The sequence below is a fragment of the Leptonotus elevatus genome, chromosome 9, assembly GCF_054856555.1.
Source record: "Leptonotus elevatus isolate MCC_2025b chromosome 9, RoL_Lele_1.0, whole genome shotgun sequence".
NCBI lineage: Eukaryota > Metazoa > Chordata > Actinopteri > Syngnathiformes > Syngnathidae > Leptonotus > Leptonotus elevatus.
Genome location: NC_141247.1, coordinates 12,412,111 through 12,430,349, shown reverse-complemented (window position 1 = coordinate 12,430,349; position 18,239 = coordinate 12,412,111). Strand labels below are relative to the sequence as shown.

Sequence of the window (18,239 nt, the reverse complement as noted above, 5' to 3'; positions counted from 1 at the left end):
GTTGACATGACCCGGTGTTAAAATAATCCGCAAACGAAAACTGTGACGAAAACATGTAAGGGTTTATGCTGGTGAAAAAAATCCAAATCGGTGTCTAAATCGGAACTGTAATCTGTAAGTGCATTAACCAAAAAACAGCCTTCTTCATCTTCATCATCGGTTAAGTCTGTGTCTATGAAACAATGGGGTGACAAAATGGTGTCATAGGGCAGGGACTTAAGTGAACTAAGGAGATCGGGTGAATGGGGAACAGAGGACAAGGTGGAACCAGCCAGAGAAAAATAACTTGCATGGAGGGAATGGGATTGGGTGGCAGGCTGACGGTGCTTTCGAGCCGACCGACGGCGTGCCGGTCGGCAACGGGAGCTTCCCGCTGGGTCTGATCTTGGTCGGTTCATTCTGTCAAGAAGGGGGAGCTTGAGGACCCAAATGCGGGAAGACAGGGCAAGGAGGCAGAGGTTCAATCAAAAAAGGGATTTTAATTTCTACAAAACAAAAGGCGAGATCTAAATTGCAAGGAAAAAACATAACATGGAGAAAACAACAAGGCAAAACGGGCAGCATGACATGGGGGGAAAATCCAAGGCAAAAACAGGCAGCATCACAGGGGGGAAAAACAACAATGAACCGACACAGACAGAGGGGAGACAGCAGACTAAATACACAGACTAACGACACAACAAGACACACCTGGGGCAAGACACAAGTGGCTGAGGGCACTGATTGGATCACACGAGGAAGGGCAGGATCACACTTAAACAAGACCAAGGGAGACACAAGGAAAACAGAACCCAAAACATGACAGAATTGCTTTTAATGAATTTGTTTTTTGTTAAACATTTTTGGAATAAATAGATGTCAAGATCACTCTGAATAGATCTTTCATGGCACACTAGGGTGCCACACCTTAGTTGGGAAGCACTGGTCTATTTAGCCAACTTCAACTGATTAAACTGAGGAACGCAATTTTGTTTGAGTTAGGGGCTGACAGCTGTTTTTAACAATTTTTTTTGGTGCCAATACAAAATGAATCTTAGTTTTTCCTTTATTAAATTTTTTTTTTAGCTATAGGATCCCCGTTTTGATGTATTAAATAAATGTGTATGTATGTATATAAAACAATATGATGAAATAGTTACAAGCTTGGAGGAAAACAGCATAAAACGTACACGATTAAGAGAAAAGTCAGCACCAAACCTCTTAATGCTATCTTGCTGTTTGCAGATGTTGCTAGTACAGACCTATTTGGGGCTGCGCGCACCTTTACCGCTGCACAAACAATTTGCCACGTAGTTGTTGATGAGTCCAATGTAATAATTTCTTCTTACTACAGCTAATCAGTGGAAGTGGAAGCTGTGGAGAAAAAAACTTGAAGTGCTGGGGAAAAAAACACACAAAAAACCGGCGGCAATCATGGAACAGCATGCCAATTTTTGTTTTCATTGACATAGAAATGTAACTCAAAAGAGTAACCCCCACCCCTAATTGTTCCTCAGTGTTATAATCATGTAGAATCATGGACAATTCTAACCACTGTATGCTGTGGATTCTTAACGTTGACTGGCCCGAGCTGAGGTGAAAGATTTCATTGGTATAGTTATAGTTTTTAAGCAATATATTTTCAAACGACCACAGATTACAAACTGAAGGTCTATGACCTGTGAATACATTCTCAAGAGAAAATTGAGTTTGGAAATCCAACGATATTATTTGAGCATTTAAATACTGTACATTCTCAAGGGCTGTGCGACTAACAAAGGCTGCACATGAAAAACTTGTCTCAAGGCTACAGTCAAATCTACTTCAGTATTATTGACCCTTCTATCCCAGTAAAACAAATTCATATTTTCTACTAAATGTGATTAAAGACATACAGCACATACATAATAAGCACACCTGGTGATAACCACTGTGGTTTTAAATATAAGGCTGTTGAAAATGTTGAATTAGCAATAGCAAAAAAATATTTTTGATAATATTTGAAGAGCTTCAATTTGCTATTTTATTTGAACTGAAGGCATTTGAGAAGGCACACCAAACTTATGGTTTCAAGTCAAAAGACTCAATGACAAACATAAGTGCATAATATTCATCATGCAAACTCATTAAAATGGGAGGGCAGCTGTTTGAAAGGAGCACCTGGAGCACCTGTTCAATGTCAAGCCTTGGCCCAAAAAAAGAAAAGGAAAAAAGAAAGAGCTTTTACTTTCTTGATCTATCGTTAAACTTTCAGGACATAATGACATGGGTTGAAGAAGCGAGTGAGCCGGCACAGGGGGGGCTTTTTAATTCAAGGCATAAACTGTGACTCTGCCCATGTCCCCGGATTCATTGCTAAATGTCAATTTGTTACAACAAATTAGAAAGATTTGCTAGTGGTCATTTTCAATTATTTTCTTTCTCATGGCACTTTGTGTCAGCAGGAAAAAAATCGTGATCATGTTCTTGTTTCATGTGGTACTTTCAGCATCCAATTACGGGCAGAAAAAGTGTCATTTTCACCTATAGTTGAATTTGCATTCCGTATGAGACGTGCAACATGGGTGTCAGTCATTAATCATTGTCCAATGAGGGCTGTCAGAACACTGTCATGCTTGTCAAACGCCTGCTCTCTAAATTCCCTCTAGTTATCAAATCCAGATTTCTGACCCACCTGTGAAGCCTGACAGAGTTAGAGGTGACCTCGCTGAAGCAGGTAGAAACTTGGTAGGCTAGTACGCGTGTGTGCGTGTGTGTGTTGTACTTGCCCTTGTGTTTTTCTTCCATTTCCCTGTTTGTCTTTGTCTACCCATGTAATTGCAACATTTGTTACTTTCTATTCACTCAGATTCAGAGTTTTAAATTATGATTTTGAACGTGCAGAGTTATATAAAATAATATATACATATATATTATTGAAAATGATGAAAATTCTCAGAAAAATCGAAATGCAAGAATAGGAAACAAGGAGTCAATTTTTCTCTCTAGAGAGCTGCAATTTATGCTGGGTTAAAATCCAACCCAGGCCTCTTTCGTTTGTGGATATAAACCCATTGTGTATCTGACACGATTCCAGTCTGGACACTCCGATTGCGCTCATCCGAACTATATGTCCTCAAAAGGTGAAAAACGCCACAACTGTTTGACAAAACAATACCGGACGAAGGAGCAGAAAACAGTCAGCGGTCAAAGTAAGATACTTTATAACTACTCTTTTACTTTATTCTTGAAAATTGATGGGAACAAACCAAAGGACAAGAAAGTGCAGGCCAATGCTTTTTCCATTGTGGACCAAATAAATAAATAAATACAAAGAACAGTCAACAACAAAAATGTTTTCTTGAGCCCTGTGACAATAAATCCATGTCTCATGCACTAGATGTGAGACAATGAAATGCATGATCCGTACGAATTGGCTTTATGTCACTTCTTCTTCTCAGTCACCCCAAATAACACCTTGATGTCCATTATCTGCACACGTAATTGCTATATTGATTTTCCCTTGTTGTGTCTTTCTTTTCATCCCACTATGCTTGTTGATTGCCATTGTTCAATTGATGTTCTTGCAAGTAAGCGCTGATTGGCTAGAATAATACTGCCTTGGAAAGACATTAAAAGGACAATTCAAGTGCTTTTGTGCATTTTGACCCAATTACTATACATGTAAAACATTTCAGATAATTCCAAATGATTTTCACCAAAGTGCTTTGATAGTGTAGTGATGCATGCTGTCTTAGGTTCGATCTGGCTAGTGCCCCCATATTGGTACCTTCAGATACAGTCCAAGCGACCCTACGTAACAGTTTTTCAAAAAACAAGCCGTCAATCTGGCAATTTTGCAAAAAAGCAGCTTCAACCTATTTATTGTCACTCTATATCAAGTTTACTGTCAAACTATACATAAAACAAAGTGAATGAGGTTTATTTCAAACACCAAAAGAGCTTTGCTTTAAAGTCAGATAGCGTGTTGCTATAAGACATGATGGAGAAATGCAAACGACGGATTTAACAAAGAGCACCAGTGTTGGTGTGTTTGAAGCCTTTTAGCAGCACATTTAAACACTAATAGTAAAGCAACACACTCAGACAATATCACAATACGCACAGGGCATATATTCTTTGTCGTTTGCAAAAAAAAAGAAAATACTATTATTACTGCTGCTTACTTAGTCAGCTGTGAAACTCTCATTCATGTGTGTCTGCATTATACAGCTCCCAATTGGCCAATGTGCGCACATCAGAAAGAAAAGTACAATGTACACTGAATGCTAGCAAAAAAAATTCGGCTTTTTTTTATTCTTTATATTTTGTTGAACTGTCATCACTGTATTCATCATGTATTTATAAAGTTCAATATCATTGAAGTGAAGCCAAAAATGTGTAAACAAAAAAATCAGTCATATTCACATACAGTATGGTTTGACAAATCATAAAGCCTGTCCTGCTTTTTATGCTTTGTTTTACGTTTTAGACAGAAATTAGTGAAGGGCTAAGTTGTTGCAACTGTGTGTGGTTTTAACACATTGCCACATCATCTTGCCATCATCATGAGGTTTGTGACAGATTTTAATTCAGGGCCAACATGACATGTAAAATATACAAGATGAGGGAAGCATGTGAAACTTAACATCCTGTGTCCCAGCATTCCTTTTAACACATGCAATGCCTGCCTCTATTATGGGTCTAGTGTGATATTATCACCAACTTGGTCTCCCCAATCTGTTGTAGTGCTGTTTCTATAGAAAATAGACGTGGAAAAGACGTGCTAAAAAAACAACAACCATCCTTAAAAGGCAATGTGAAAGGGGCTGGTGACATCAAGAGTTTTAAAATGCATTGTGATATTCTCCCTCCCATTCTTTACACATCAATTCTCTTCTTTTTAAACCCTTCTGCTGAGGGCGGAGTTCTGGAAAGGTCAATTTCACTTCATTTTCTCATGTGTTTTCTCATAAGGAATGTCTGAATATAGGCTATAGCCTATAAGAAATGTGGTCTTGCAGCGCTACCTGAGATAGCTGCTTTTATTTTTTAGTACATGTCTAATAAGCTTACATAACTAAAAGCTTAATGTGGACTAAGATTAGAATACATGGTCGTATGGATGATTACTTGTCCTATTGTTTATTCAATAACGGAGCCTCAATAAAACAACAAATAAAACCTCTAACCATGGAAATGATTATATATTCAGACCGCTAACACACCACACAGGATGCGTCAACTGTATTGCTTCGTTTGATCTTCACGCTTTCAAAGAGGAAGGAGAGGCGTCTCGCCATTGCAGAAACTCTGACAATAAAGTCCGTAGAGGAAGCGCTTCAGGGACTTGCTACCTACCTTGATACTGCAGAAAAGTGTGTGTGCGTGTGTCTGTATGTGGAACATGCAGGCTTGTCAGACACAGTGACTGCCGTCTGATGTTGTCTGTAGAACTGAACGAACGAGTTCTCCATTGATTGATGTTCTTCCCCACTGTAAAAAGGCTCCGAATGAGCTCAATTTCATTAATCACTCTTGTCGGGGCATCATTTTAAATGTAACTATTGTTTATCCTGGCAGGGAAACCTGGAGTGAAAAAAAATAAGTGGCTGTTGTTAATAATTAAGTGAAATAATACATTTAATAATTAAGTTAAGAAATAAAATATTAATGTTGTTGTTCTTTAACGAAATGCTACACATCAATAAAACAAATGTCGTACCACTTGAGGCTATTAACTTTTATTTGCCAAATGGTATTTCATTTCATTGGCAACAGCCTCACAGGAAGTAATGTGAAGAGTTTATGTAAACAGAAAGCCAAGTTAGTCATGTGGCCGCACACACTAAAAAGTAACTTACTGTGATTCAGAGTAGACTCAACAAAAAAGTAGCAAAAGTGGTTCAGGTCTGCCACTCTCAGTACAAAAAATTTAATCAGTTAAAAGATGATGTCATACGTTTCAGGTTCTAAAATGATGGTTCGATCGAATGAGTTTGGTGAGTCATTCTCAGGGGTTCGGCGGAGGTCAGGGCAGGCACCTGAGTATTGACTGTAGGGAATTTTGTGTCATTAGTCGACTTGTGACTGTTGTGATGGTGCGTCGTGTGATTTCTTTATTATTTTTAATCCCTTCATATTCACTTCACTATGTCGAGCAAAAAAGAAAGTGATCTGATGATTATGTGTAATATGAATTCACATGTATAACGGAATGGATGGTGTTCAACAGGGTTCAATTCTGGGTCCTCTGCTGTTTTCATTGGATCTGTTGCCCCTGGGTACCACCTTAAGAAGACAGCTGTGGTGGTTTTAAAGCACTTATAGTTGAGTTAAATTGAGAGATGGCAGTCAGCGACTGCATGATTTGGAATGCCAAGTAAAGCTGAGCAATTCTAGTCTAGCACAATTAGCAATCTAGTAAAACTAAAGGAACACTTCCCTAAAATGCATACAAGAACACACCACTTGCTGAATTCAAGGTGAAGAGAGCCAGATTAGATGAAAAGGCTACTCTCTCTCTTCATTTTGTTCACCAGTAAACCCTATGTCTTGTCGGTGTATTTTTCATCACGTTTTACACTGTACTGTATAGATGGTGGAGGAGACAAAAATGAATAACTTTAATTTACTTTAAACTTAACTTTAATGTTATTTGCCGGCATAGCTTTGGTTCGCTCATGTCTGAAAGAACAAGGCCAATGCTCAAGAATGCCAATTATCCTAAAATATGACGTTATAATTTGGGTTTCCTCTGATGGCGGTGAAAATCAAACCTCCAAGGTTTAACTCTCCAAGAGCAATCAGCAGTTTGTTGCAGAATTGCCCCAGTTCCCTAGTGATGCCAGGAAGAGAATATAGTTATCCTGTAGTGACTTTCAAAAAGGGGTTGTTGGATTTTGCTGTGATTGGGTTGTCATTTTAACACTCAGAGCAAGTCAGGACAATGAGATCATGATTTTGTATTAAATAATAATAATAATAATAATAATAATAATAATAATAATAATAATAATAATAATAATAATAATAATAATAATAATAATAATAATAATAATAATAATAAAAGCATGGTGTGATGGGCAGTTTATTCACTTTCGGTTTATGTTTTTGCAAGCTGGCATACAGTAGCTTCAAGACAAGTTAGTGATAACTAAAACTCAACTCTTCCTCTTTAATCATTTTTATTTATTTATTTATTATTTATTTATTTTATTTTACAAATGAGTGAAGAGTATCTCATTATGCTTTTCAAACATTTGGAAGAGGTGGCCAATGCCAATACTCTTGATCAATCACCAAGTCTTCTGTGAAAGTGAATACAAGCCTCCGTGTTTATGACTTTGTTTCTCAGATAATCTTAAAGTTGTTTTCTGCAGTTTCGTCCAGGTTGAAGTACTGGATGTTTTTTTTTTTTTTTTGAGGATGTGTGTACACCCTGCCATCCCTTGGATATAGTCGGAATGTCTCTGAAGCAATTTTCTCAATGATGAATAATTCACCAGATATTATTCCAAAGGTCATTTTAGTAATTAGTACCCTGCTGTTGACTAAACAGCCTCAAGGTACCTGATGGCCAGTTTAATTACAATTGGAAATTAGTGTAATGTTTGACAAGCTCTATATGTTCTCCTGATACCTTAACAGATGACATCTTGAGAACAAAGTGGGCTTACAATAAGTTTGCTTGTTAGCAGATGGGAATGGAGGGATGGGTGGTTGTATGGAGATCAGAAACAATCTGTGAGTGAGCTGGTACCCACACAAAGTCCTTTCTGTCCAAATATGCAGTAATTGCTGTAAATGCAGATTGCTCTTGTTGGGTATGCATGTGTTTTGACAGCGTCGACATACTTGGCACTGTCCCTGTCACATTATTAGCCAATTACTGTGGAGAACTAATGGAACAGGTCACAGACGGGTCTCTCTGGGAGATCAGGGACTGAACATATGCTCATAATATGGCAAGTCGACACAGTCCAGTAAAGGCTTTGGCCGGTTACAAAGGAGATGACTTGACTCTTGTTAGGAGTTTAAATGGGGCTTGCTTTTGTAAAGCTTGCGGTTCACTTCCTGAGCTTATTTGAGTGCACAAACTGTACAGTACGTATCCCTAAGGCATTGTGGAAACTGCTACGAAGGTTGCTGTTAAGGTATCACATCTCTTTGAGATGGTTTAAGGATGGATGCATTTTCAGAAAAAGTAGTGCCTCAATTTATGTTCTTTTATGTACAATTTTAAGGAATAGAAGCTAGCTAGGAGTGATAAATACTGCACTTCAGTCACTGAACAGTAGTGGAAGTTTTAGTGAGGTAAAGTGATACTCAACTAAACTCCCATCCAACCTTTCATGTTTTGGGTGATTAATGGGAATGACAGCATCAGATAGGCCACAGGACATTAAGATTGCGCAGTACTTGGGAATAGAGAAACTTAAATGTTGGACTGGAGGACCAATATGGAGGCAACAAGGTGAAGCGAGAGAAAAAAAGAACAAGGAACATTTGCTTTTTGGTGGACCTCAGACTTAATCTTGATGGCAGATAAATACTGCAGTTTTCTGGACATAACCACAGCCCAAAAAAATTTAGCTTATGATTTGTTTGAATAGACACATTTTATAGCCAATGTCAAACAATTGTAAATTATTGTCATATCTCATTTCACCGTCACCCGGAAGCACCAATTTCGAATCAGGGTGAGAAGACTCAACATTTGTCAAGGTCAAGAATGAATCATGAATCAACAAAGCTGATCACACTTTGGCCAGATACCCAGTCGATGCATACGTGTTTGTTCAGCTGAACACGTAATTGAAAACTATCTATGAAGACAGCTATACATCTGTAGATTGGTATGTAATTAATGTGATAGAAAACATTTAATCAACTTAAATTTTCTAAAATTCATGCTATTTTCTAAAAGTTTCTAACACGTTGTTGCTGGATACATTTGAAGTAGTACTCATCAGAACTAAGATGTTATAATATTTTATTGTTTGAAGTTTTGATACTTACCTGTATAGTATTTAAATGATGACAAAAGCTTGATTCTGGTAACTGATTTATTATACTCCCATTAATAAATATTGGCAACATTTATGCAAAATGTAAACAATAAGGAAGGACAGCTTGTTGAATGTGGTTGATTCTATGGAGGACCAACACTGCTAAAATTCAAAAGTAAAAATAAAAACAGATGTAAAAAATATAATTCAAATAATATAAATGGAAATAAAATTAACATACATATATATATATTTTTTGGTATATATATATATATATATATATATATACATATACATAAATAATTAAAGTAAAAATAAATACAAAAATAAATATATTTTAAGCCTGTTTTTTTTTTTCTCTGTTTTTGAATATATGTTTTTTTGTGAACTTGTGGGATCCATGGAATGAATTAAAAAAAATGGCAAAAATGACTTCATGACTTCTGGACATTTTGGAGACTCAATATTTAATGGCGCAGTTAAAAGTCAACGACCAAGAAAAAAACATTTCACTATATGGAAGTCAATTTTATAATATTAAATGGTATATCTTACAAAGGCATAACAACACAGACTGTATAGCTTTAAATGACCGATACAGATTTGCTGGCAAGCACTGAAGCCTTCTCAAAGCAAACATGACTTCACTCACTGGTAAACTAATTTACAAGCATATACTTATATTCTGATATAGGCTTTGTACAAGATACATAAGTGTACATACAATATTCCGGCAAAAGGTATATGCCAATTTGCACGCACGTACACGCGCACACACAATTTTGTTATGCATACCCATATACATTACAATAGAGATTGTCATCTCATCTTTTCTAATATTTTCCTTTCCCCCTCATTTACCCATTTCCACATTGCAGTGACTTGCCTCTGTTTTTTGCAGTTAGTGTTGTGTGCCCATTTGTAACATTGTTCTTAGGGGTGCTATGTACAGTGTGATTTCAGGATGCTGTATAATATTTGTGTATACTTGGAGGCCCAAGTGGTATGCAAACATCACAATATTTGAGTGTGTGTTCTCCATTTAACATTGGTTTAGTTTCATAAGACAAACAGGTAGAGCAGATAACATTAATACTGACACTGAATCTAATGATGGACGCATCAACAATACAGTCAAGAGCTAAGACGCCTTGTGGGAGTCCAAACATTTCATGCAAATGATGCCACAGGTTGAGCGTGAAACACATGTGTCTGAAGACTAAAGACATTTCCATCTTTTTTTGTTGTGTATCTGGAGCTTGAACTGTTTCGAAAAAAAGAGAGAAATGGGGAAAATACAATGAGAGCTGAATCATTTAGAGTGGAAAGCGTGTGATTGCCAACTATTTCAACTGTATTCTTGGGGTGATGTGAAAAACAAAAGTACATTCTTAACTAGATTTGCTTTTTGTTGAGAGAAAATAAGATGATAGATGTACAACAACAAAAAATGGCGTTTTAGAATCCAAACTGATACCCTTTAGCTGCTGCAATTTGACAGCATATTATGTAGTCAAGATTACACGGTGAAGTTCCCAATGATATGTGCTCATTTTGACTAAATATGATACCGCCATTTGCAGATAGTTATGTTTCCAACAGCAAAGAAAGAAAATCAGGTAATGTCAAACAGCAAGCTCATCATCATCAACAGTAGTTTAGAGGAAGATTGATTAAAAAAATAATAACTTTTTTTTGCATTAATTTTCATAATTATCTCAGGTAGAATTGAACTGACTCATTTCCCTGTCCATGAACACCGGTCATCGTAGGTGATCATTTGTCTGAATCTCAGATAAAGCCTCATTACTAGACTCAAATCCTTGACCCCCAGAGGTTCTTAAAGAATAGACGCAGCGGCGGCCTGCATGCAAACTCGGCTTGCTTTGCACTCTCTCCAAAGAATGCCGCGATACATTATAGATGCAGGGCTGCTCCCAATTTGCAAGATGGTACAGGGAAATGAATCACATGAATCATATACGTGGTGATTTAGACACCTGGCTTGGGCGTTAGTGGGAAGCAGAGACACTTAATGTCGTTGCAATAGATTATACTGCACCCAATCTGTTCCAGCACAAAGTTATGTTGGAACAGTTATCATCATCAGTACAGTTTACACAGATGATTTGGAGTGTTTTTCATTGTCTCAACCATCACTGACAAGCATGCTTTTTATTTTATTTTATTTTATTATTTCCCCGAGTCACTGGAGATGTCATGGCTGCAGAAAACAATTCAGTAAATATAAATTCAAACCTAACTATTGCACTGTGGACTATTATACTAGCATTAAGAATCATATGTATTGTAACATGGCTATATGGAAACATAACGTTAATTAGTAGCAAGCTATTAGGAGTTAGTAATGACACTGGAAGAGTTGGCGCACATTAAGCTGATATTTTTTTAGGTCTTACCACCTTGTCATTGCTGGTGCAAGTACCACAAACATTCCCCTGTTAGTCCAGAGAGCAATTCTACAGACCTCTTAACCACAATTAGGGTAGCTACCAACATCACACATCAAAGTAATTAGACGAAGAATTTCATAATTGGCTCAATGGTTTGGTATTACAGTATGTGGCGGATTCTAAGCAGCAAAATATGACCAACAGAAACAAAAGGAAGCTGGAGGAAGAAAAGGTCTAGCATTTCCAAAGCGCATCCGTCTGCACCTTTCAAGGCAAGATAACGAGACGAGTTTTAACAGCGAGCACTTTCCTAATGGAGCTGGCAGAGATGCAGCATACAGCATATGGGGTATGTTTGTGTTTTAGTCTTCATGGTTTAACCGGTCCTTGGTGAAAAGAATGCAAAAAAGATTACCAGCGCTGTCTACCATTGGCCTAGTTATGCTTCTCAAATATGTTTTTTTCCCCCCTTCTAAATCTTTCCACAGTCCCCCCCGACCAAAATAGACTTCTGAAACATGTTCAGGCAAGACAAACGAAACATCTTCCACCACCAAAGGAGTTTGTGCTGCATATTATACAGAGCAATATTTCACTAGATCTCAAATAGAAACACCACCCTGGGCCCCTAATTAGCATTTAGCCCAAATTAGCTTACTCAACACACTTAATATACCGTATTTGCATTTGTTTCTGCATGAGTAAATGGTCTTTTAGGACACAGTTGCTCTAAGCTGGGCACAAGGAGAAGTATAGTACATTGTCCCATTCTAGTACTAAGCACATATCACTAAACTGAAAGCAAAAGTCACTGATTTTCTTCCCTGTGATGAAGCTCCTTTGGTACTATGTTTATTACCTCGGCCAAGAAAGTTGGCTGTGCATTGTTTCTTTGTTAGTTTGCAGGATTTTCCAAAACATTCTCAATCGTCTGCCACCAAACTTTGTGGCGATGTGATGCATGGAGCGAGAAATAACTTATGATGCAGATAGAGGTCTGAGTCCACCGCTTTTCTTAACTTTGTGATAAATCTTGGCAAAAACAACAGTTGGGTTCCTTTGAAGGTTTGCTGCTGATCCATACAAGGGCTGTTATAGGCCTTGGTGGAGATCTTCGCGCTTCTCAGGGCTTTCATAGCAATTCATGGATCAGTGACAATAGATGATGAACATTTAATTGAAAAAGTTGGAGCCCTCAGACTGACTGACCCCATAATATTATTACTATACAATAGTTTCAAAGTCTCATGAACATGATGAAATCCATTTGTTAGATGTTTCCATTAGTAACATTAAGCTCAAATGATCCATACTTCCACACATACTAATAATGAAGTCATTGAAAAAATGAGCTGGATGGAGTCACATGTACAGGATGCCAGGCCAATGTTCTTACAGCTGGTGCTCATGTAGGAAGGAGCTACTACCACCGCCGGTTGCCGTCTGCTTTCCAGGAGATGAGAAGCTCGCCAGGGGGATGACCTTGACGGTGTCCTCCTTCTTACCGCAGTGTCTATCCAAGGTGTTGTAGAACTGCGGCCGGGCAAACCCTTTGTCCAGCTCATCTTTTTTAGGCACAGACCTTCCCAACGTGTGCCGACCATCCATGGTAGCCAGGCTGCCCATGTTAACCTTGACTCCCCGGGCACAGCTCTGCTGGAAGCCAAAGGAGGGGAGCGTACCGGAGATGGCAGCGGAGGTTGGGGTGGAAGCGGGGCTTCCGCTCGTCGGACTCTGGAACTGGGTCAGGGTTGGGGGCATCCAGCAGGTGTCGGAGTGGCCCAGTATCAGACACTCTTGGGTACAGGTCTCAGACGCCTCCGCCAAAGCTTTCTGGAGGTTCACCTCGATGGCTGGAGAATAAAAAAAGCATAAAGTAACAGGTGAGCGCGCTTAAAACACTTTGGAATGTGGTAATGTACTGAAGTCATGAATTCAAATGCAAGCGGAACAAAGCTTTTGTCTTATCAGAGTTTGACCCACTAAGTGTCAGCCTTGTGACAAATTGAAAGTTAGTGATAAATGTTTCATTTAATCTTATAATGAGGAAAACATTAGTGGAGCATTTAATTTCCATTGGTATTCCCAGGACACTATCTGTTTACCTACAATATGCAACAAATTCCCTGTAGCTTAATTAGACTGAAAAAAGTCTTGCTGTTTCTATCACAGATTGGCTTTTCTGTATTAAATATTTAATGAACGTTCACACAAACAATGTTTATTTTAGTCACTGTCAGTGTGACACGCCTCAGAACACACTTCTCGTTTTTTAGAATGCCAAGTAAATCCGATCAAATGGAATTATTAAAACAAAAAAGTCAACACTTAATTACAATGACCAGACTGCATTTATGGACCAAAAAAAAAAAAGACTGAACGAGGAGACATATCAGCACGGCCATAAGCTCCAAAGCAATCTTATCTCATTATCCCTGTACTGGCATCACATGTGGAATGAGTCTGGTGTGAGGCTTCAGCATTGAGCCTCAGCAATAAATCCTGTCAAGCCAGATAATTAGAATGTAAAACAGTGTGCAGCAAGGCAACGACTAGCCCCGTGTTGTGTTTCTTCGGCCATGCGAGGGAGAGTGGAGTCCACGTTTGAACATCACGTCACTCCTTCAGGCCTCTGCTTCAAGCTGTCACACAGAAATTATTTAGTATATTTGCATAAGTAAGAATGCTATAAATAATAAACGTTTTTTTTTTACCCAGGGATGACTTCTCGTTTTGTGCAGAAAAAGTTGCACAGATGCACTGTGAAGACATTTGAAACCACGTGTAGGGTTTGATGTTAGATAAAAACTAACACATATCTTGAAATAAATTGACACTCCCTGGACTCTTTATTAGGCACTTCGACACAAGCTGCAGATGAAGTATAAGAGCTGTATTAAAAATTCAGCTTGATAAGCAGGCTAGAAATTTTAAGGCATCATACAGTGAAGTGGCTCTCATATTTTGGTTAGGAAATTGATGCAATACAGTTCTACAGTACATTAGCCTACAAACTACAACCACAACAATACAATAAATATTGTTAAATTAATAACATACACTGTCATTTTAAGATCAGCATTTTCGGTGAGTGCATTCGACAAACTCAATGTGAGTCTTTCCTTCCAATATTTAATTTGTGTCTGGGACCATAAGTGTATAAATCCTCCGGGTCGTATAAAAGTGTCACCTTTCAAAGGGTCGCTAACTTCATTAAGGCAAAAATGGGCCCCATGTTGTCATTCTCTGAGCTACAACAATCAAGCTAGAGGCAAGTCTCCGAGTCAATGCTTCTCCTTGTGTTTTAATGAGGTAATGCTATTAACATAAACGTCTCGTTTGACATGCAAACGGAGAGACAAATGTAAAGCAAACAAAAAACTCACAATTCTGTTACTGTCCTTAACTTTTTACAGCGATTCATCCAAAGGAGAGGCCTCCTATAGGGTGACCTGATTTTCACAATTAAAAACAGGGACACTACAATTTTGCTGAAAATCAAATTTACAATAAATTCTCACCAGGAACTATTTATAACAAAATTAATTGTGGTTATGTTATTACTTTAGCTAATGCAAAATGCTATTTTGTTTGACAGTTCAACAATGCTAAACAACCAACACACTCACCATTACTCAAAATTTTTTGCTCGGTCCCAGCAGCTTTTAGAAAATGGCTGTGCCGTTTATCTCGCACCGGTTCTGCATTGTACATTGGGAATATGCCGCCAAGAAAGCTCCACTTGTGTGGCGTCTGACCGGCGACCACAGCACTAGGCTAGTAGAACTAAATTTCCCATGATTCTTAAGCAGGCAGGAAGTATTTATAGTTCCCGTATGACAAAAACACTCCTGTTAGTGATTAGATGTAGTTATGCTCCATTTGAGAAAGGTGGAAGTCGGATTTATCCCACTCGTATCGTCCCAGTTCTCAAAGGGTTTGTGGCGAATGTAAACAAAGATGGCTGATTCCGATAAATTGTTAGTTGTTCTGGTTAACACAATCGAAATTACCTTGTGTTATGTGACGTTACTTATTTCGAATAGCTAAATTAATATTATAATAAATAAAAAGATACGTATGTTTATAATCGTGGAAATTATGTTTTGTCATTTACGATCTGTGTCTCTGCGGGAGTCGCCATGTTTTAGTGCCGTCGGATTAAAGCTGGTCTCAAATTTAGGACTGTCTCAGATAAACTGGGATGTCTGGTCACTTTACACAAACGTAAAGCCAACAAAAACCTCACAGTTGCGTTACTGTCCTAAACTTTTTACAGCACTTCAGCCAAAGTTGAGGCCTCACATAAACTCCAATGATGTTTGGCTTTATGCAGCTTGAACCTGCTACATCCTTTACATTTTGAATGCAGCTCCTCCACAAGACATGGGACTGCACTATTTCCTATTCCGTCGGGACAGTTTGGATGGGCAGGTGGGAATGTGGCGTAAGCAATGTCATTGGCATCTCAGTCTGCTTTTGCCAGTCAAAAGCACAATGCTGCCTGCTTATGATGCCTCCCTCGTCTTTTGTATTCAGGAGAAACGGCCGTACCTTGCAGGGCTTTCAACACAACTCTGAATGCTGTGAATGTTCATTTCTGCATTTCTGTCAAGGCAAGTGTGAACGGCAGACAAGTGGGGATCATAGGAAACAATAGGGTGTAATCGAAAACAAAGCATAGATCAGACCTACACTTCTCATTTAAGTTCTTGGAAACAAAGTGGTTCTAAAACTCCGCCACCCATTTAGTAAACTCAGGGAAGTCAATTAAACATCTAATGCAAGTTCGGCCTCACAAAGATAAGTGACGATTCAGTTCACAATCTGATTCCAAACAGCCTGCAGGCTAAATTAGTGGCTCAGTCATAATTAGCTAAGTTTATTTCAACACACCGATAGCACACTTTATAGCTGGTATCCAACGGAAAGCATTTGTGTGACATCATTGCATCCTTTAAGCGGGCAAAGATCAAACACTGCCGCAGCCACCTTCAGCTAACCTTCCAAACACAGAATCTGGTTTGAACATGTTCTGAAACACAACATTTATGTACTACATCTGCTCGTTAAGAAACTATGCATCACATTTCACAGGGCATGCTGTAGTGCACAAATACTTTACTCTATAAAGTATTTCATTTGACCATATACTGTAAGGTGGTTGAACAAGACAAATTGCATTTCCATAATAGTTTGCATTCCGATCCGCTAACCTTGGATAAAAAAGAAAATGTTTTGAAGCTTATTTTCTCATTTCAGGGTTTTAAATATTTATAAGGCTTTCGTTTGCCATGTGTAATTCAGTCTCCACTAAAGGCTGAATAAAACACCTCTCCTGTTGAAATGATTTTGGCTTCAGGGTAATGTTTGATTTAATATACCATATTGGTGGTAAATAGTGCCCAGCACAGCGTCGTGATATAAGTGCCACCTTACACCACAGACATATGTTTCATGTTTTTCTTATACTTCTCTGCTTTTACAAATCCCAATATTTCTAATAGAGTGCATACCACTTACACACAGCACAGTATTTAACACGAACCTTGATGATATTTACTGACAGAGCTGCTTACATCCTGATGAGCTTCCCATTAATGTCTGCACACATATGATCCAGCTCATTATATCAGCGTTCACAAACTCATTATTGCTAATTAAAAGGATAATTGCATGCATCTAGGACATTAGACTCTTGGAACCAGCCATCGGAAAGGTGGACCTGGCCGCATCCTCTCCAGTAGTAACTGGAGCAATCCTCGAAAATATTAGACACATGCATAAAACTGTCGAGTTGTGATGTCACAACTTTCCACACTTCCTCCACCCGAGCATGCAGAATTATGCTCATATTTTGAATGATAATGTTTGGATTTGATTGTTTCGGTGCGCTGTACAGGGAAATAAAAGTGTCAAGTTCAATCCCAGGATAACAGTAGAGCCTCCACTGCATGCTGGCAGCACATAAAACTAGCTGTTTTGTTTAACTCAGCCGGTGAAGTTTTGATTCAGAGGCTGTCACCGAGAAGCATGTTTTTTTCTTCTCCTTCACAGCCAATACTTTCAAACAGGAAGAAACGTGTCTCTTGATATATACTGTTCACTAAAGAGCAAAACACAACTAAGCCAAGGAAAAGCAATATGAGCACCTCCCACTGATGGTTATTTCTGGATCGGCCTGTTTAACTGCACTCGAAAACTATTACATTAAAATCACACAGAAAATGTCTCCACTCATACTCAGGTATTTTTCCCTTCTCGCTGAAATGTAAAAATGTCCATCCATGAGACCAGTGTCAATTTGTGCAAAGGAACAGTTAGTTATATAGCTGCTAAACATATGTCTGATTTATGTTATCAAAATAATTTCAGTAAAATCACATCTTAGGGGAAAAGGTTAGTCTTACATATATAGTAAAATCACACACACACAAAAGGTTATTTTAACTTCCTGTAATGGGCACTATTGTTTTTGTTAGGGCAACCAAATCTGAAAGAAAAATCTGAAGCACAAGAATTATATCTGGTGAAGATCACGTGTTTACATTCACACACAATTGACCAAATCTCTCGTATGTGTTCTGTCAGGTTGATTCTTTCCATTGTCTATGACATTCCTAAACTATTTTAAACAGATGTCATTTCAAAAATTTCACCCAAATTTTGTGTATATAGCCTATACTCATACTAACCAGACACACACAGTCACACCTTCACAATCCAATACAAGATCACAAAAAAACAAATAAAAGAAATCTAACAATACAAGCTTTATTGCTTTTGGAGTTATCCATTGTCAAGGAATGCACTGCATGATATTGAGAGCTGCGTACAATACATTGTTGAAATAACA

At 38.2% G+C, this 18,239-nt stretch overlaps 1 protein-coding gene across 2 annotated transcripts in view; it reads right to left on the bottom strand.

Moving 5' to 3' along the window:
• Positions 1 to 10,305: 10,305 nt before the first annotated feature.
• Positions 10,306 to 18,239, bottom strand: part of pcdh11 (protocadherin 11) — a 150,713-nt gene continuing 142,779 nt past the window's right edge. For both annotated transcript variants that reach the window (XM_086084578.1, XM_086084576.1), the window contains one exon: positions 10,306 to 13,236. In XM_086084578.1, coding sequence (XP_085940704.1) covers positions 12,776 to 13,236 — 461 coding nt within the window. In that variant the 3' untranslated portion in view covers positions 10,306 to 12,775. The remainder of the gene's footprint in view (positions 13,237 to 18,239) is intronic.